General features: G+C 35.7%; 1 protein-coding gene across 3 annotated transcripts in view; it reads right to left on the minus strand.

The window, feature by feature from the left end:
* Positions 1-21,170, minus strand: part of tasora (transcription activation suppressor a) — a 41,551-nt gene that overhangs the window by 3,007 nt on the left and 17,374 nt on the right. For all 3 annotated transcript variants that reach the window (XM_028825109.2, XM_028825112.2, XM_028825111.2), the window contains exons 4-22: positions 18,992-19,064; positions 17,767-17,858; positions 17,533-17,667; positions 15,684-15,814; positions 15,570-15,601; positions 15,372-15,477; positions 13,236-13,339; positions 13,059-13,162; positions 9,782-9,854; positions 9,617-9,691; positions 8,834-9,520; positions 5,780-6,165; positions 4,931-5,069; positions 3,050-3,951; positions 2,633-2,755; positions 2,321-2,480; positions 1,944-2,052; positions 875-1,053; positions 619-774 (exon numbers count right to left, since the gene is read on the minus strand). In XM_028825109.2, the coding sequence (XP_028680942.1) occupies positions 619-774; positions 875-1,053; positions 1,944-2,052; positions 2,321-2,480; positions 2,633-2,755; positions 3,050-3,951; positions 4,931-5,069; positions 5,780-6,165; positions 8,834-9,520; positions 9,617-9,691; positions 9,782-9,854; positions 13,059-13,162; positions 13,236-13,339; positions 15,372-15,477; positions 15,570-15,601; positions 15,684-15,814; positions 17,533-17,667; positions 17,767-17,858; positions 18,992-19,064 (3,766 nt within the window). The remainder of the gene's footprint in view (positions 1-618; positions 775-874; positions 1,054-1,943; positions 2,053-2,320; positions 2,481-2,632; positions 2,756-3,049; positions 3,952-4,930; positions 5,070-5,779; positions 6,166-8,833; positions 9,521-9,616; positions 9,692-9,781; positions 9,855-13,058; positions 13,163-13,235; positions 13,340-15,371; positions 15,478-15,569; positions 15,602-15,683; positions 15,815-17,532; positions 17,668-17,766; positions 17,859-18,991; positions 19,065-21,170) is intronic.

A 21,170-nucleotide genomic window follows, 5' to 3' on the forward strand; every position in this document is an offset into this window, starting at 1 on the left:
CAGGATTCTTGACCAACAAATGGAATGGCAGTGGGGCTTGGGTGATGCCAGGTGGAGGGTCTGGTCTTCAATTCAAAATGTCATTCCCATGAGTCTTTAGTTTTTGGTTTATAATGTGTCCCGATTTTTGCCCTAGTAATATTTTAGCATAGAAGCACGTACTTAAAGCATACAAATGGATTACCGGCATGTGGAATATGCGACACCAGTAACGTGAGACTGCGCTCCACACCCCTCAACTCCAGACATTTGTCACATTGTTTGCTGCTATATGGCATTGGTCACTGTTAGCATCTATTATATCAAATTTGTTCTCCATTCTGTACAAAAACATGAGATTAAAAATTTTTCTTGGCCAACATTACAAATTACACAGGATGAAGTAACATTAAAAAAATACAATTTTTGGATGAAGTATTCCTGTAAAATCCCAATTATAAAAACAACAAATCAAATAAAACCCAGCTCTGAACAGGCAGATTGACATACACGGTCTTTACAAGTATGCAACATATGCTGTCAGGGCTTGGCTGGGCTTACCTCATATGTGAGTTAGACTTGTTAGTAGACTGAAATAATTCTAAACAAACAAAGAAAACAAACATTTTAGCTCCTCACCAAATTCATCTTGATGAATTCCATGAAGCAAATGCTGGTCTTCCACACTAGATTGGTTGAAACCTATAATGCTATGAAAATTTTGCATGAAGTCATCCATGCAAGCCACCACAATCCCATTGTTAAAGTGCTTAGAAAATAATTCATATCTTCTTTCTGTGAAGAGGAAATATAATAATAATAAACAAAAGGCCAAAACATTTGAGCGTTTCAGTTTGAAAGTAAGTGTCCTTACAAAGCTACATATTATACGTACCTGTGAGGAACACAACATGTCTCTGCTGTATATTCTGGGCCTGTAATTTAATGAGACACTCCAGCTCAGGGGCTTGTCGGGCCTGAGAGTCGCACTCATGATAGGACAGGAAGTCCACCAGATGTTTCTTCTGATACGAGTTAAGCAATACCAGGATGTTCAATGCTTTTGAATTCATTCTGGTAAAATAAAAGCACACTTGTAATTTAAGTCCACTTGTTTCAATATTGTCTGCGTATTTCATCCAAAAATGATATTGTTTAAATAAATATCTTTTTTGGGTAGCATTTTCTGTTGTATAAAGTACTTTTTTTTCCCCCCTTTGCTTTAACTTCCTAACGCAGTCTACTATCAGGATTGTCTGCTTGATCACGGTAAAATTAGTCATTTTACAATAATACTATAAAACAAGACATCCTTATTATATATCCTCTTTTTTACATTTTTTTAATTTTTGAAATCAAAACCAAATGCAGTAAAGATCGGAAAAAAAAATGATAGAAAGTTTTTCAATTAGCAATCAAACAAATCAAGTACTACACAAATGACAAATTTAAATAGTCAACAACATTCCAGCATGCGGTACAATTTATTGTACTACAGGACTTTTTTTTCCCTTTGAAGTGGGATTACAGATGGGATAAGCAAATTGTTCAGGGTCAATAGTGGGAATGCAAATAGCAGATATTCAGACGTTTTCCAATGTTCATTTTTATTTTAAATAATAAATCAGACCAAGAACAATCTTCAGTTACGGTACCATCATTCAGAAAGCTTGGCAAGTTACCTGAAATATCGGTTTGTGCTGTAGGTTGATAAAGCTCAGTGTCACTGATATAGAAAGCACAATTGTTAATACCAGGGATTCCCCAACCCGTTTCATCTCATTTACCCCACAGCAAATTTTCGAATGTTAACTTATCCCCCGACTATTTTGTTCAGTAATTTGAGTATATACTTCTACTATAATAAAGACATGTACAAAAAGATACTCCAACCAAATCTGGAATGTGAAAGTGAAACTGAAGTAACAGGAAACCATAAAATTCATATTTACCATACTACTCACCTTCCAATCTCCTTCAATTTCTTTTGTGTTTTACAATGAATTTTCCATTGCCATTTACTATCTGGAGTGTTCCATTCCTCTAGACACTTCAGAAAAGTCTGCAATTTTTCTGAAATTTGTAACAAATTATGTACTTTTGTATCAATAATCGTAACCCTGAAAAAGGTGCATGTATAACAGACAAAACAAACCCTCACCCCATCAACAAAATTTTATATTTCAAGGTGTAGGGGATAGATCATTCAACATTTCATAGTGTAAAGTGATCACAGACAAAGGAGTGGCATCTCTCTTGATGGCAGCTGTATAACAGTAACAAGGACTGCCGACACAGAGTGTGTACGAAGCTGGGACAGAATCCCATCTATGATACTTACCAATAGTGATAACATCTAGATTAAGGACTGAGTCATCTGAAACAATAAAACCGCCAGAAACAAAGAGCTCGTTGTATGTGTGATTTTTAACATCATCCAGGCTGTCCACGCCAGCAAAATTGACAGAAGACAACTTCTTCAAAGATACTAATGCTGGAATCTGTAGGAAAGAATAAAATATGCAAACTAAAGCTTGTCAATTTGCAAATGTATTGCTGCTGCCTTCCTTATAAAATTACTCCTTTCAAAGAAAACATTTTTATGCCCAGCACAATGCCAAGATATGCAAAATAAGGTAAATACTTCCATTACCGTATGTATGTGAGCAGCAATGTCTTCATTCCGAATTATGATCAGTAGCTTATCTAGATTTCCGTTTCTTTCTAAATACTGATTTGGATTACATTCTGCATTTCCTAACCGCATGAGATACTCCTGAGAGAAACAATATGGGAGGGGGGTGGATGGGGAAAAAAGATTTTGATTCACATAGTATACCACAGGGTTTGGATGACCACAACTTTACGAACAAAATATTTCCACTAAATGTAGAATATTTTTCAAAGCAAGTGTTTATATTCTTCAAATTCAGGCAGCTAGCTTGGATTTGGTGATATAAAAACTTGTACATAACTAAAACAGGTCTGCATGACAACAGTACAATTACAGAAATTTGAAATACATCACTGAAATAACTGACAATAAAAAAAAAAGCTGAAAGTAGTTTACCTTTATTTCAGTACATACAGTGCTTTCCTCTCTTTCATGGATGTAAAACTTCACTGTATTTTTTTGAACATCTTTAATAATTTTCACAAGACTAGAGAAGACCTCTGGCTTTAGCTGACTTATCAAGTTACTTATAGAGGCTGGAGCCTGAATTGCAAAGGAATTTGGAGGATCACCCCCCGAATCCGCCAACTGTGGATGATAATCATAGTTGCTGGACGCAGAAGACGCAGACTCTTTTGACAGAGAATCCAAAGTCAACATGTTAAATGTAGTATCTGTTGATCTTTCATTAAAATGTTCTGATTTTTCCAAAAAGTCTAGATGGGATGGTCCCAAAACTTCTTGAGGACTTCTAGGCCCATATTTGATAGAATCTGATTGAGTTCTGTTAGATTCTGATAGTTCATCAGACTGATTTCCTAAATTAAGATAAGTGTTGGCTTTTTCACTTTCAACCACGTCATGAATTTTCTTTTGCAGGCTATTTACATATTTTTCAACATAAATATGCTTAAACTGGGAATGTAAACGATTAGAAAATCTTTTCAGCTGAAGTTTACTGGAAATGACCGACTCTGAATTGTATGGTATATTTTCACAATTTAACAGTCCTTGAATTTTTGAACAAAATTCATCAAACTCTTCATGCAACATATTCTGTGTATTCCTCGGTTCAGAATGTTGATTTTTGAGCGTATCAGAGGGATGCTGCACATTTTCCATGTCAGCTTCGCATTTCTCTTGAAAGCTGTCATCATTTTGTAATGGTAAGGAAGCAGAGGGTTGATTAAATTTGTCCGGAGAAAAGTTAACAGGCTGCCTGTGGTGAATTCTTGGATCATCAGGATGGGCCTCTTGTATCAAATGATAAGACAGCTGCTCGGGATGAGACTTAAGGCCTGGAGAAAACAAAGAAAACATTTCAGAGAGAAGGTAATTTAAAAATACATCATGTGTGTCCACCGATTTACATGAATGTGGTTATTCTTCACCCTTGGATGTAATGTAATTTAGATGTTCAATATACACTATATTTGTAATATGGACTAAGATTGCATGTAACAATCAGAAAATAATGCATATCTATAACCTAATGCAGAAAAAAAATTAGGATAAGTATTAAATATTGAAGACATTTACAGATGTTATGTACTCAATTTGAACTAGGAGTGGGCAGTACTACCTAATAGACATATCACGGTGTAACTGACAATTCTGAAAGTTTTTCTAAATACTGTAAATAATGCATTTGTACATGCTTCTCAGCTTCAAACACAGACACACCTCCTCTTATTCATCAAAATGTTTATTAATGCTCTGCCACTCACGTAGATTTGACTGCAGGTTTTCACTGCTCTTAAACCGGTAAAAGTACAGCTTTGTTCTCTTGTCTTGCTTTCTGCTCTCACTCACTCACTATCAAGCAAACATAGTACAAGACACCGCTTCCTCCTGTCCTGTCTTGTTTGCATCAACTCACCAATCAGGATGAACCACATAGCATTCTGGGTAATTTTCTTAAAGAGGTTGACTCACGTATTACACAAAGCTCACATGCAACACACTAATACATCGACACAACATTTGAAATGGTTTTCTCAAAGTCCATACCAGAAGAAGAATTTCATCTGGTATGCCAGATCAACCGGTATATCGCTCGCTACTCCTCCTTTGAACTTCACGCAATTAAAACCATCTTCATCTGTGTAAAATTGTGATTGAGAAGTTTTGGACTGCACACTCATGTATTAAGATATATTTATGATCACAAACTCTCTCTGTGTGCTTCACCATTAAAAAACAAGGCACTGGATCTTAAGACAATAATTACTAAACATTTAATTAATGAAGGGGGAGGAATGCCCCTATGATCCTTACCAGTAATTGGAATTAATTTCCAAACCATTTCTCCCTCTACTACATGTTCAGAAAAAAATTCTCTATGGTGTGTTTGCTCCAGCTGTGTGCTTGAACAGGGACTGAATCCCTCAAAACTGCTAATGCTCCCAGCTGCCTCCTATAAAAATAGTTCAAAGTGCAGTTAAGCAAAGTTAGATTTAAAAACTGCCTCAAAAAGCATTCACTTTAAAATATGAAAATACATAAAGACAATTAAAATCAATCGTTTATAATCACATCACTGTACAACAACATTTTACAGAATTAGTTTTTTTTGATGTGTGCAATGGACTGCCTTTGTCACCTTGGTGCTAAAAAAACCTTCCAAAGATATTGATATTAAACGTTAACATTTAACATTAATCAAAGTTATTGTCTTTTTTTCACCTGCATTATTATCATTCTTTAATTTAATATTATTTATTGTATCAGTATGCTGCTGCTGGAGAATGTGAATTTCCCATTGGGATTAATAAAGTATCTATCTATCTATTAACTCCGTATATGCTGTACTATCCTGGTAGTACAGAGCTGCTGTGGTATTATGGAGTGCGATTTGAAAAGCTTAAAATGAAACAAGTAGATAGATAGATAGATAGATAGATAGATAGATAGATAGATAGATATAGATAGATATGGAAGATTACTGATTAGAACAATTCTTTACTAACAATAACCTTTTTTTTTTTTTTTTTTTTTTTAATAAGATTTGGTTCATTGCAATCTTTAAAGCCATGTTATGTAATACATTACTATTCCTTGTATAAAATGATTCACCCCATGAATGCTATTAAAGTCATGACAATTGCAAGGTCTCAGATGTTTTACCTCAACATTTTCAATCTTTGTACTTCTTTCATAGATGTTTGTATCTTCCCCCAAAGTCAGTCTCACGTTAGCTTCACTTGCACAGGATACATTTGTGGTTTCGTAAGGAACGGCAGCATCATTCTTGGTCACATTTGCAGAACAATTTTCATAACACAATTCAGCCGACATTTCACAAGAGTCATCTCTAGAAAACTCCACTGGCTTGTCTATACTGGAATCTGTGGCAGAAGCTGATGCTCCAGTGCTTGCTAAGGTGTCCAGAAGCAGCTTCAAGAGGGCTTGTGTGTCTGCTGTGACCAAATCTGAAGTATCCTGCTTCCTCACATTAGCATTTTGGTGATTAACAACAGAGGTAATAGGATCTGGAAACTGCTCCTCAACTCCTTTAAATAATTGGAAAAATAAACATTGTTTTACATTTCCAAATCATGCATCTGTCACACAATAATCTGGCAGACAGTAAAATGTAGATTTCTACAATGCTACAATTCTACAGTGCTGGCTTTAAGTGGCCAAAAGTGACCTCTTGTGTACTCAAGTATGTGAATTACACTGTTCAAGCATTTGTGATTTAAATTAAACATCTCTTTCAGAATCAAGTCATCATGGATACAGAAAATAGCAAAATCAAGTATGCAATCTCCGATTTCCTAACACTACATACATAACAATAAGCCTTTGGAGACTCGTTCTCGCCTAGTCAACGTGCAGCACAACCAGTCTCCTTCACAGTAAGGGGATGGGAATTTGCCAACCTTCAACACAGTCAGCAGAAAAAAATGCTTACCACAGTGGAGAATCAAAGAGAAACAAAGCAGAATCACTGCTACTTGAGACAGCAAAAGCTATGGGAGTTGGCACTCAATTCATTGCGAAAAACATTTACACCTGGGCATGCTTTGATATTTGTGGCAGTCAATCAGAGGCAAGCAGTTAGGAAAGCGGTCGACCATTTCCCTTCTGGTTCAGGACAATGATGAAACGCTCACACAGCATGGGTCGTTAATGGCAAATCTGTGAAACTGCATATTCACAGAGAGGTCATACAAAACCCTCTTCTTCAAACCTGGCCCTGTGGGACTTCCCCAGTTTGAAAGTACTATCACTGTGCAGCCAATCAGTTTAACAAGAGGTAGTGTGACACATATTTTGAATGGTATGGGAGCCAATGGGATGCAGCCTCAAAACATAATAAATTTACTGCAGCTATTGTTAGCCTAGCTCAATGTACACAGGCAAAAAGCAGTAACAAAATCTAAACTCACTTCTATAAGCACCCTGAAAACAGAACAAAGGCTGTTTGACAGGAACTCGGAAATAATTATCTTTACTCGACAGGTCTGACTTCACTAAGGCAGCCTTAAAATGGGATAACATGTACAAAATTTGAGTTGTCCATTACTCCAAAGGCAATTAACTCTCCTAAAATTGCCGTTACATGGGGCAACATCCAGCTACAATAAATTCAGGCCCGGGGGGTGCTAATGAGTCTAACACATGCCGTTCACATCTGCAAACAAAACCAGTGCCCAGATTTATCAAATCTCTCAGAAGTCCTCAATGGCTCAACAATCTCAGAGTGAAGCAATTTTGGTCCTACTTCTTAGAGGAGTATTTTTGGTATTTGGTACACTAGGAGTTAAGATTCTCAAAAATATTGACATCAAGTACTGTACTTCAATACTCATTTTTAATGGTATTGATTCTACAGTCTACATTATGAATATGGTTTGAGTTGCAACCCTGTTTCCATCCACTCACAAGTATTAATAAGATGGCAGTTTCAGCAGTGTTGGAGCCGTCACTAGCATGCTCAATCGACAAAGAAGGGCAACCAGAGTGGCATCTGGAAATACTTAAGCTTTGTAGCAAATGGGGACAGCAAACCATGCAAGCCTGACAGGGCTGTACAGTGGGAGCCAGAAGCAATTATTGGGTTAGTAAAGGCATACTGAGTCCACAGCCCTGAGCCTGTATATGCAAGAAATGCAAGAGAGTCAAGTATCATATTTCTAAATTACAGAAACATAAAATCTGTAAACTACTGCATTTGAAGTAGGGATGTGACATTCATTTTTTCTACAGGTTATAACCTTTTTTGTAGTAAACATCTGATGAATCAAGATGGGGGCTTCAATTGTGTTTACTTGCGGGTCACTTTTATTCTGTGCTGTTCATTCAGAGGCCCGGTCAGTCTCTGGATTTTTTTAACCCTTGCCGCAGAGCCTGCTGCAGTAGTGGATTACTTTATATTTCATCACATTTATTATAATTTAACTTTTCAGTGCTCAACTTCATAAACAATGGCACTACTCCTCTGTGTGCTCATACACTTCCAGCTGTGTGTATTTTGTACAACAGAGCTCACCTGCAGCCAAATAAAGCACACAGCGGTCTCCCAGACACTCTAGTCTTTAAAGACATCCTAGTTTACTTACACAAAAATGCCAGGTGCTCAATTTGTATTTAAGCAACCTTTGTGTGTGTTAGTGGTCAGTTTGGTATGCTGCTTTTCTCAAAAATTGTTTCTGAACAACCATATTAATATTATTTTTAAGCTAAATGTTTGTTTTAAATTTTTATGCATGCCGCTTGCAAAAGATTGTAATAATTGTTCAGACAAGACTATACCGCCAACAGTGAAAGAGGGATTTAAAAACAGAGCTTTTACATATTGTAAATATATAAAAATTCAAAGTTGCTTTAAAGTACTACTGAAACACTGATCAGCTTTTTACTGTCAAGTTAATTGTAAAAAGCGTTAATGACATCACCATACAACTGAATCTGACACGTCAACATAAAATTCTGACAGTTGAAATAGTTTTACTACATGTATTTGAAATTTAGAAATTAGCTCAAAACAGCATTCTGATAAGTAATGCCTTTACAGTATACTGGCTAAGGGATCACCGAAACGAGTAGGAGAGTTAAAAACTCCAGACATATTTCAAAAGGACCCAATGGTTAAGTGTGCTTTAAGGCATTATTTAAGTACACAGAGTTTCTATGCTAAGTGCACATATTCTCTTCTCAACTAAAAGCACTGACCTCTATCCTGGCCATTCTCAGCTGATGAAGACCTCATGTACTTGACAACATTTTCAGTTGTGTTATTTTCCAACTTTCTTTTAAGTCCTCTCATGCTAGTGGATTCATCCATGTCCAATTCATCTCCTTCACCAATACATTTTTTTCTAATTTGAATTAAATTAATCAGTTCTTTAAGCTTTTCAGGGTCATAATCAGCAGTTACACCACTTTTCTGTACAGGATGTGTGTGCTCTGAGCCATTTTCCTTGGTAGGTTTCTCACTTTCACATTTTCCTTCCGAGCCCTCCCAGTCTGAGATTGGACTGTACTCCTGAGTTTTATTCAGACTTTCCAGGATTTCTATGGCTCTTGCTTTAGGAAGCAGGTAACTGTCAGGATCACATATATATGAATGTAAGGCGGTGTCAATATTGGTCTTGATTCTTGGCGCAGAGTATAAAAACCTTCGGTCATCCAGTTTCTGTTCATATTCATACATTACAAACTCCCGTATTTTGCTCCTTGTACCTTCTAGTCGACTCTTCAAATATTCATGTGCATTCCTTTCTACCCCAGTATTCAGCGCTATTGATGTGTTGGTACGAGCCTTTATTAAACCAAAATGAAGAGCTGGGACAAAAGTCTTAAGATTTGGCATGCCCATCTCAGTATCATCAGGTAACCGGGGAACTACCGCACTGTTTCCTGTACAACCACAAGGAAAGTTCATGATGAATGTAATTTATGACACCAAAGCAAACACATTACTGTATATTAAAAGTAGACAAAGTGAACACTTGCCACATTTCTGAATATTTCTGCTCTCCTGAAACATGAACAGCACATGAAGATCTCTTGGCTTTGTGCTTTTGGTATCTGCAAACAAAACAAAAAACACACTATTGATCAATCATCTTGAAGAACTCAGGTCATGCAAACTTCTCTGTGCGGACATACTACACCTACCATTCTGAATTGTCATTTGGGCAGAGGAAATCACAAACAGAAATCCTTTGTCATCCAAAGATTTAATAAGCACCTGTGCAACACAGACAAGTCAATTCAATATCAGAGACAAGAGAAAGATGCACAAAAAAGGCCACACACTTACCAGTCAAATTAAGGATTTAACTCTAAGTGCTGAGCAAACAATATCCTAAGATTAAATGAACTCTCTATAGGTCTTACTTTCTCAAAGGGAGATCTCGGTTTCTTTCAAACTGTATTTGGTCACTTCACAATTATTTTTATGAAGGATTTCTGAATTATCAATTTTATCATACAAAGATTACCTGAAATAATATTTGAAATAAATACGGAGCAGAATCAACATTTTAGAAACTGGTATAATCCTCAACTTAACTAAGTAAATAAAATCAATTAGAAAAACCTTCTATGTATAATAGGCAAGGTTTGGTAAGGATTAATATAGTAGATATTAATATAAGCGATTAATATAATAGACCAATCAATTAGGATCCTAATGCCACATAACAATCATCACATAGACTTGAATTAAACATAAGCCAGGTTTAGATGAATTCAGTAAACTATAGAACAGTTCCAAAAATCTATAACCTAGACTTTCTGAATTGGGTTACAAAAAAAAAAAAAAAAATGTATAACACCAGAAGTTAAAATAATACTCCAATCAAAAATGATCATTTCTTATCTTCAATGGAAGCAAGTGCAAACGGGGCAAAGCTTTTAAATTGAAGATCAGCCACTGGTCAAGAAACCTGTCATTAATTCAAAAGCCTGATCCCTTCTGAATTCACTTCCTGTTGATGCACTAAACCAATTTTCTGGAAGTGTTTAATATTTTTTAGTTAAAAATACATGCGTTTTGGATGGTGTAAGGATACTGGGTAAATGACACATTTATTAAGCGACTTGAGTAATTTAGGATTTTTTTCCCCCCATGGGTCTTTTAATATTTTTTGCTGAAGCCTGTTGTGTTATATACTTTGTGATCTCCATTCTTCATGAAATTATCTACAAACTACACAGAGAAAGTAACACATAGAAACAATATTTTTGGTTGGAGTATTCTTTTACAAATCAAGAGCTAGGCAGGGATTATAATAAAAACAATGCAAAATTTACTTTTTTTATAAAAATGGGGAAAAAAACATCTGTACTTAAAACATTCCTTAAAGTACCCAGTGATTGACATTTATCTGTTAAGTGTGCCAAATATCCCATTTATTCTTGTTCTGCATTCAAGTTTATGACTATGACAGGAATAGAGATTTAATGCAGAACAGCAGTAGCAATGTAAAACAAAATCAGTGTATTACTGGGCAAAATTTGTATTCGCTGACATGCACATTTTCATAAACTGATTCTTACACCTTAAATTAAGCATTTAGCAGTACATTTATCATCATCTTACATCTTCAATTAATATTTTGCTTATATAATTGAAGCTTTATGATTTAACTGCTGATTTAGCAAAGCAAACTTTTACAATAAGGCCCGAGAAAAATGTGTGGTCTTCAAGAAAAGTGAAACAATGTGGTATATGCAACTCAAACATTGTTATATATAAAAAAAAAAAAAATAAAAAAAATAAGTGGGTAACTTGATGTTCTCACTATTTGAAATTGGAAAAAAAAAACATTCTCATAAATAGGATCTGTTCAAAACGTGTTTAAAATATGGCAAAATCTAATTAATATTATTTTAGAATATGCATATACATCAGGGAAAAGGATACTCTCCCTTCCTTGCTGCTTTTGAAGATTTACTCTGGTTGTTGGCCCTTTCTTCTTGGTGGGGGTTGAATGTTGGTTTGTTAAGTTTGACTGGAATGTATGGAATGTTATGTGCTTCACATAAAACCAAAAAAAACATTAAAAAAAATAAAGTTGTGCAGTGTGACATCGGCTTATAGTCAGTGAGGATGTCATACTTGCCAATTGCAGTAGCTGATTTTGTCACCACACCTCATCAGGTTACACAACTATGAATTGCTGGACATACGACGTTATGTGACTGCATAACGACTTTCCAGCACAATTTCCCATTTCCAGAGTATTTTGAGCTCGCTCCTTTTTCTCCAACAGCCAATAAATAACATGCACCAAATGGAGCTAGTGCCCATGCCAAGGGTTTACAGGTATATTGAGTTCAACTGCAATCTCAGCCCTCTCCTTTTTCCCTCCTATTGTGGTGTGTAAAACATGAGACATCAGACAGAAAAGTGTTGCTACCTGCTGCATTATGTGTATTGTATTTTGTGGTGGGTGCTCATTAGTTTTCAGCTCTTAGGCACACACAGCTCATCCCCATGACGTAAGACAAAATGAAATTTGGGGGCATGTTGCAAACTAGCTGGAGCAAGTCACTAGGTATTTCAGACTATGTACCTGGTGTGTAAGTGAAGTCTACAACTGAAAATCACTGGCAAAGTTGTGCAATGTGATGTGGTCTTTAGTCATCAATATAAACTGTAATAAGGAAATAATTTAAAAATATTGTTTAATAAGGCAGTGTGTTTCTGTGCTTTATTCCTTCAAATTTCATATTGAAAAGCCACTCAGTCTTTCTTGGGCTGAAGATAATGTGAAGGCACAGTACCTGAACAACACACAAGTTGACTGAACCACACCACATGTGCTGTGAGAATAACAGATTGTGATTGCATGTCTCCAGCTCCTGTTCATTCCAAAAACTGTACTTGGAATGGCCTTGAAGATGATAGAGCACTAGGGCTAGTCCAATGCATCTGAAAACTGTCCTAAAATTGGTCTTCATTACTATAAAAATTAACCTTTATTGAGGCTCATAAGGCAGAAAAGTCTAATAAACACTTTCTCCATATATCTAAGTGATTGATTCCAAGTCAAGGGAAGCCTGTATTTCTATTTATTTTTAATACATTATTTTAACTAAGTATCTATAACATTTTCTTCAAAATGAATTATCCATTACATATTTTTAGTATTATCCTGGGTGGCATTAATTACATGTTAAAAAATATAATAGATTTACTTAAAGTGCATTTTAGTATATTCTTCTTGTTCTGCTTTAGAAAACTATATAAGAACATGATAAATTAGAAATATGAAACTGGCTAACTTTAGTTTTTTTTCTAATTTCTGGAACTCCTGCAGTTCACCATAGAGACCCAAAGGCTACTCTTATTATTTTACATAGGTAATATGTTTAAAAAAAAAAAAAAAAAATTGGCATACTTAAATGCTGCCTATATATTTGCCATTATGTAAAATTAACTTACCGCCTTTTCTTTCTCTAGTTTCTGAATTATGCCTAAGAGATTGGTCCCAGATTTACTTTTTTCTTTCAGCTCAAAGAGGCTGCAATACATTCCACTTTTCAACACTGCAATAAAAACACAACTTTTTATATAATGTGCAACACATTTCTCCTGAATACATCTGAACACTGTATTTACCTTCTCTTGAACCAAAATATGTGTCCTTGTAAAAGAGTACTATTGGCACCTGCCTCTTAACCTGTTCAAGACTCATTGCTGTACCAAGCTCAAGCATCTGGGGTCTAAAAAAAAAAAAAAAAAAAAAAAAAAAAAGTACACTTTCAGTGGTTTACTAATTAATTACATATACAACATTTGGAAACTACAGTAACATTCTTAGAACTCTGCTCAATTAGAATCTCACTTTTCAAAGTAACTGCTTTGTAAATCATGTTTTACAACCGAAATTGTATTTAGCAACACCAAATCTGCTGTGGGGCTATTAAAGTAACCAAAAATGAGGATTCAGATGCTCAATTGCTTAAAACAAGCAGGTGACCGGCAGCCTTAAAATAAATGCACCACTTGAAAGCACTGCTATTTCACAATGGGATTTTCTGTGTGCAAAAAGTGATACAGCTGTGGGTGACATATCCCACGAAGTTGTTTTTCCTCAGCTACAACATCACTATTCAAAATTCCTGAATACTTGCTAAGATAAAAATTGTGCTTCCAACCTGTCATGCAAGATATCCATCCATCCATTGTCCAACCTGCTGAATCCGAACACAGGGTCACGGGGGTCTGCTGGAGCCAATCCCAGCCAACACAGGGCACAAGGCAGGAAACAATCCTGGGCAAGGTGCCAACCCACCGCAGGACACACACAAACACACCCACACACCAAGCACACACTAGGGCCAATTTAGAATCGCCAATCCACCTAACCTGCATGTCTTTGGAATGTGGGAGGAAACTGGAGTGCCCGGAGGAAACCCACGCAGACACGGGGAGAACATGCAAACTCCACGCAGGGAGGACCCGGGAATCGAACCCAGGTCCCCAGATCCCCCAACTGCGAGGCAGCAGCGCTACCCACTGCGCCACCGTGCCGCCCTCATGCAAGATATTAAATTGATAATTTAAGTATGAAAATTTTATTAAAGTACTCAATGAGGTATAACATTTTGAAATTCTATGCAGCTTTTCTGAATATTACTCCCTTCAAATAGTTATTTATTATAACATTATAGTCACATCAATATAATAAGTATATTAAAAGCCAAGTAATGGCTGACAATAAGAATGCAGAGCATTGCAACTAGCAATTGCATATATCATTGCATATCTAAATAAAGAAATTATGCCATCTGCCTGTCAAATTTTATAATACTGGAAATTATGACCTCTGGATACCATGCCTACTGATGGAGGAGAACAATATTTGTTGAAAAAACTCCTCCACATTACCCAAGAAAATCAAACCTTATAGCCCCAAGTCTGCAACTGTATTGAATCTACCATTTGGGATCCTGAGGGATGCATACTGGTCAGATTCTCCTTCCCTGTGTTAACATCATTGCTATTCATTATTTGCGGACTCACCAAAAGCTCCATTTTACCTTAGTTGGTCAATATCTACGGAAGGACACAACAGCATACATCCCAAACAGCTCGCTTCTCCTTGGACAGAGCTGAGAAAAAAACAGCTGGATGGTTCTCTCCCATTCACACTATAGGCCAGGCCTTGTCCACAAGACTATCATTTGTTAAGGCTCTTAGAAGATCAAATATGATGGCAGAATTATTAAACCAATTTGGCTAATGCTGTTTATGCAGCAGGACAATGCTATTTTCACCTGGCTGAACAGGTTTGTAACTTATAAAACGTTGGCATAACATATAAATTAGGATGGTGATTTTGTACGAAAGCATAAACAGGTATGTATATTAAGTTTGAATGACTGACATGTAGTAATCCTCTTCTGATATCATACAATATGCTCATTTACACTGTGCTGACTACCAGATTAAACAATACAATTTCCTGTGCATTTTACTTTATAAATAAGATTTAGGAGGAAAGAGAAATTACTAAAAATCCAAGCAAAAAGATCTAAAAACCAATGCAGTAAAGAATTCAGGGAAGATACAGCTGGGTCGGCTTCCAAGAGTGCAGAAACACAATTTTAAGCATAGCCTGTTAAAATGCAACACTATACTCAGACAAGAGGTTGATCTTCTACCAAGTAACTTACTAATAAAATAATGAGTGTCATATGTGTTGCTTAAAGTTGAATCACATGTTTATGATTAAAAAAAATGACCACTTACAGTTTAAATGGAAGAAACGGTTGAGAGACAGACTTAATGTAAGCATGACACAAAGGAACACCCTTATTCAGAAGCTGACCACTCCAAACTGTATAGCTGCCTTTTTCTACAAATAAACCCAAAAAGATGATAAAAAAAATCAAAACTTAAAGTTTGTTTACACAGCTCCAGACATTAATGCTCAACAAATGCACTTACCTGTAGTCCCATCAGAGCTGTTGCTAATTGATCTGTAACAAAAAACCACAAAAATCAATGTTAAAAAGAGATCACATTCAAAATAATGAAAGCTTGGCTATTAAACTCGCATACCTTGCTGGAGGCAAGGGCTTCAACACTGGTGTATTTTCTTTATCCACATACATAAAAGACACCACTGCGTAAGGACATATATGCCTTGGTCGCTTCTTTATTTCATCAAAAGCATATTCATAGAAGTAGAGCTGTTAAATTAAGACAATGTGTTAAATAAGTCATATGATTTTTTTTTTTTTTTAATTTGTTAAGGTATATTTGTAAATAGGGGTAAGGGGGAAACACATGCGCATCTTACACCATGGGCAATGAAAAAAGAATAAAAAACAAATCAAGAACAAAAACTTGTTTTTGGTTTTGAGGAAATGGATTACTACTTAAGTGACCATTCTAATCATAGACTCACAGGGTCTGCTGGTTTATCTCCTCAAAATTCTCTTAATTTCCCATGTACTACATACTTGCTCCCTATGTCAGATAGGAAAAATTAACTGTCACTGGACAGGGGTTTTGAGGGCTATAAGGACAATTCAAGCTGTAAGAAACATCTTTAGTAAATCACTGCATAGACCTCAACTGCCCATCATTTAAACAAATTAAAGCCTCTTTAGCTTCTAGACATACTACAGTATGCTCACACTTTTCTCACATTCATCAAATGTTTAAGCTCACAGAAAAATTGGGACGATGATATTAATCTAATTATAATTCTACTCTAAGGAAGAAATAATACACATTCACATCTTACCCTTTGAAAAATTACATTTATTGTGAGAAATGTATAGCACATTTCTGTGAGGTTCTCCATGACAACAGAAATGATCACAAACAATGTCTAGGATCACACTTTTATAAGACAGTTTTATGGCTGTTACTTAAGTGGATTACACAAATCTAATCTACAAATGGGGTCTACTTGACAAGAGCAGCATTATGTTAAATCTCTCCTGCAATAGAACTGTACATTATATGGTCATTTAAGTGGAAAACAAATAATTTTCTTACCTTGAGAAAAGTCTATATTTGTAAATTGTGCTTTTCATTTTGGTTATTATGTATTACAACCTTTATTTTTAAATTGTGCTCGATGTCTTTCCAATGGAAGTTATCCACTTTAAGACACTGTAAACAGAAAGGAAAAAACTCCATGCAGCACCTTCAAAGCCAAGTCATACAGCCAAATAAACCCATGTAAAGACATGTAAACCTATGTTTATTAAACCTATTACTATGTAAAAACTAACAATTAACAATGCATTGATACTTTTCTCAATATCTGAAATGTAATTTTTCCTTCCAGTGGTGCACCGCAACAACTTCAGTTAAGTAAGGATAAAGTTTGTTGTGAAAAACAAACATTTGTTAAGTCTGTGCACCTGGATGGAGGCAGCAAATCTTTGCTACCATAAAACAAAATAATCCACCACTTATCTAAAGGACATTTCATGAAATTATGCCAGATGCACTTGATAATAACATTTAGGCTTCAAATGCCATCATTTGGAAAAGTAGCTTCACTTTATGTAACACCTCCTACACAATGCAGAGATGTTTCCTTGTAATTAATGACTTGGCTTTTTAGGTGCAGCATTTAGATTTCACCACTCTACAAACAGTGTGTTAAAGATTCTCACAGATTCAATAATGAGTTTAGGCCAAGTTCAAGAACATACTGAAAAGTGGGAATTCATCTCTCACAGAGACATTTCTCAAAATACAGAAGATATTACAAATGCAAAATAATATACCTCAAAACTCAAACAAGTGTCTTTTGATATTTCCTTCAAGAAACAAAACTATACAACAGACTAAAGAAATGCTATTTTTTGGTGGTGGTAGACAACTAAGGTCAATGCATTTATAAGATGGCAAAATCAAAGATGTAACAGAACAAAATGAGAAATACCTGAGTCAGTTCAAAGGCTCTGTAGGACAGCAATGATGTCACTCTGGAAGAGTTTTTGGAAACATGACAGTCGAATCTTGGTGTTGGATCCAAAATATTTTTAGACATATTTTCATATATACTCTTTACTCTTCCCTGGGGACATATGGGGAAGAATATTGTGAACATAACGTGAAAATCCTACAACTTTGGCTTGTAACATCCTTATGAAATATTAGTGCAAATAAATGTTACCTTGATAACTTTAAATAATATTATTTCCCCAACTGTTCCAACATCGAATGGATTCATCTGCAGCAAGTCTGCGTGCTTGCACACATAAACACCTAAACAGGACAAAATAAATCATAAATGAGTAAATTATGCAGATACCTTGCTTATCCCCAAGGATTTTTTTTTTGTATTATTGTGCCTAAATTACATATCCAAAAATAAACAGCTATAATTCTGCATATGTAATAAAGGAGCTTCAAGTGAGTGAAAAGTAATGTGTATTAAAATTGTAGTTTTTACATGAGTCTTTATATGAACAAAAACCTTTGGTTCACACCAATATAAATAAAACAGACATTTTAGGAATTTCTCTCCAAAATAAAAATATTTTACAATAACCAAGACAGTTTGAGACGCACAGCCTTGAAATCAGTTGTCTTTTGCACACAACATGTTCCCGTTTTTGGAAACATTTAGTTTCTTATACCTAAACAATAGCTCAAAACAAATATTGCAGTTGCAGTTATATTTTTTAGAGAACAAAAAATACATACATATATACATACATAAACATGTATATAAACACACACACACTTTATACTGTAGGTGTATTCTGCTCTGGTAATGTCAATGACATAAACAAGAGCATAAGAACATATTTAATCTCACCAGCTCACCAATTGTTGGTGAACAAATGTACTCTGATGTGACCTAGATAATGAACCACTTAATCTTTTGCAAACAGCTTAAGAAGCAGCAGTTTCTCAAAAAAGATAACACTTTGTCCGTAGGCACAATCATAAATTGCTTTGGATCAAACGTAGAACAAGTTTTATAAATTGAAACAAAAGTTTTCTTTATATAGTCAGTGTTCAGTGATGTTTGAGAAAGACCGTGGGAGACAAAATGAACAAAGCTTATCTCCTCATTTTAAGGTTTGGAATTCTTCCAATTCCGGCTTTGCTCACAAACCCAGCAAAGTCATTTGCCAAATAACATGCAAGTCCCTATAAAACTACAAAAGGAATTTGTCAACTCCTTACATTTATTAGTTGAAAATGATTCCTTTAGTTTCAGACAATCTCCCCCAAAACCATACTGATCTTTCATGTAAAGATATACAGATAAGACTCAAGCTGCTGAAGTAAAGCCAAGAATCCACTAAACAGACTACAAAAAAAAAAAAAAAAAAAAATCACGCTACTGACAATTAAGATAACTAGTGGTTAGATAAAGCTGAACATACCCATTGAAGGCTTTCCAAGTATCGTTATTCTAGAATGGCCAACACAGAGTCCTTTTTCACAAATCACATTAATCTGCACAAAAAAAGAATATTTTTTAGCCTAATCAGGTTAAACACCTTTGCTTAGGAAAAATACAACAAAAGAAAATCTGCAAAGTTCACCGTTACAAAGTAAATGTGCATGGTAAAAAAATTCACATTAAAATAAGCAACAAAATTTACACATTTAATACTATATTTTTCTACTTTATTCATACATGAAAAACAAACCTACAAAAAAATGCTACTTCGTCACACATGGTGCACCTGTAATGCATGATGGATGCACTGTTGCTTAAGACACTGGTTAGAAGGTGGAAAGGGGCACACTTTCCACTGTCCTTTTCTAGACAGATAGATGATACTTTATTAATCCCAAGGGAAAATCCACATACTCCAGCAGCAGCATACTGATAAAGAACAATATTAAATTAAAGATTGATAACAATGCAGGTATAACAGACAGACAATAACTTTGTATAATTTTAACGTTTACTCCCCCCCCGGTCGAATTGAAGTGTCGCATAGTGTGGGGGAGGAACGATCATCTCCGTCTGTCAGTGGAGCAGGACAGTGACAGCAGTCTGTTGCTGAAGTTGCTCCTCTGTCTTGAGATGACACTGTTCAGTGGATGCAGTGGATTCTCCATGATTGACAGGAGCCTGCTCAGTGCCCGTCGCTCTGCCACGGATGTCAAACTGTCCAGCTCCGTGCCTACAATAGAGCCTGCCTCCCTCACCAGTTTGTCCAGGCGTGAGGTGGCCTCCTTTATGCTGCCTCCCCAGCACACCACCGCGTAGAAGAGGGCACTCGCCACAACTGTCTGATAGAACATCTGCAGCATCTTATTGCAGATGTTGAAGGACGCCAGCCTTCTAAGGAAATATAGTCGGCTCTGTCCTTTCTAACTATGTAATGCCCAAAAATCACTTGTGATTGTTTAAATCTTAAACAGTCATTAATCAATTTTTCCTTTTAGCAAGCTATGCTTTTTTAATTTAAACCTATGCATTGAGTTTTTAATGGATTTACAAACAAAATGACATAGTATACTAAATGCTGCATTGGAATGATCTTCATGTATTTGGCTCATTTTATATATATATATATATATATATATATATATATATATATATATATATATATACACACACACACACACACACACACACACACCTCTTTAATAAAACCCCTGTGTGCGTCCAGTGTCCGTGTGTGTGCGTCTTCTGGTGTGATGCTTCAAAGGCTGCCTGACGCGTCACACAAGACAGAGCGGGACCTATAACATATCGCGCGGCAGATCCAATCAGATTTCGGTAAATGAGGTAAAACATAAAACACGAAAAATCCAATCGGGTACTGAGACGCGGAGACCAGCTTCCCCATTGTTGTGCAAGTGTTCACTCTGAGGATGTCAGATTTGCGATTAAGAAGCTTGACCCAATAAAGTGTAAAGTGTCAGTCATTGAAGGGGTTTTCCTAAATATATAAATTTTCATGATATTACAATACGATGACTTTTAAAACTAGATTTATTTTCGCGCACATTACATCAGTTGCTGGGGAGAACCTGCTGATTGCCCACTGTTGTGACAGAAAATTAAACGCATATTACGGACAGCAAAGCCAGTATTACTGTCAGAGAAAATTACAGGCATTTTACGAGAAAAATTTAATGAGGTAAAAGGTCCCTTGCCATTTAATATAGACTCTTCCTACTAATGTTTATGGACTACTGTTCTAGCGCCAGTTATTGTAACGGGCTTAATGTCTAGTGTGTGTGTGTATATATATATATATATATATATATATATATATTATATATATATATATATATATATATATATACACACACACACACAGTGCAGCAAAAAAGTATTTAATCAGCCACCAATTGTGCAAGTTCTCCCACTTAAAAAAATGAGAGAGGCCTGTAACTTTCATCATAGGTATACCTCAACCATGAGAGGCAAAATGAGAAAAAAAAAAACCCCAGAAAATCACACAGTCTGATTTTTTTGAAGAATTTATTTGCAAATTATGGTGGGAAAAAAAGTATTTGGTCAATAACAAAAGTTCATCTCAATACTTTGTTATATACCCTTTGTTGGCAATGACAGAGGTCAAACGTCAAAAGTCT

Source organism: Erpetoichthys calabaricus, chromosome 18 (genome assembly GCF_900747795.2).
Source record: "Erpetoichthys calabaricus chromosome 18, fErpCal1.3, whole genome shotgun sequence".
Classification (NCBI taxonomy): domain Eukaryota; kingdom Metazoa; phylum Chordata; class Cladistia; order Polypteriformes; family Polypteridae; genus Erpetoichthys; species Erpetoichthys calabaricus.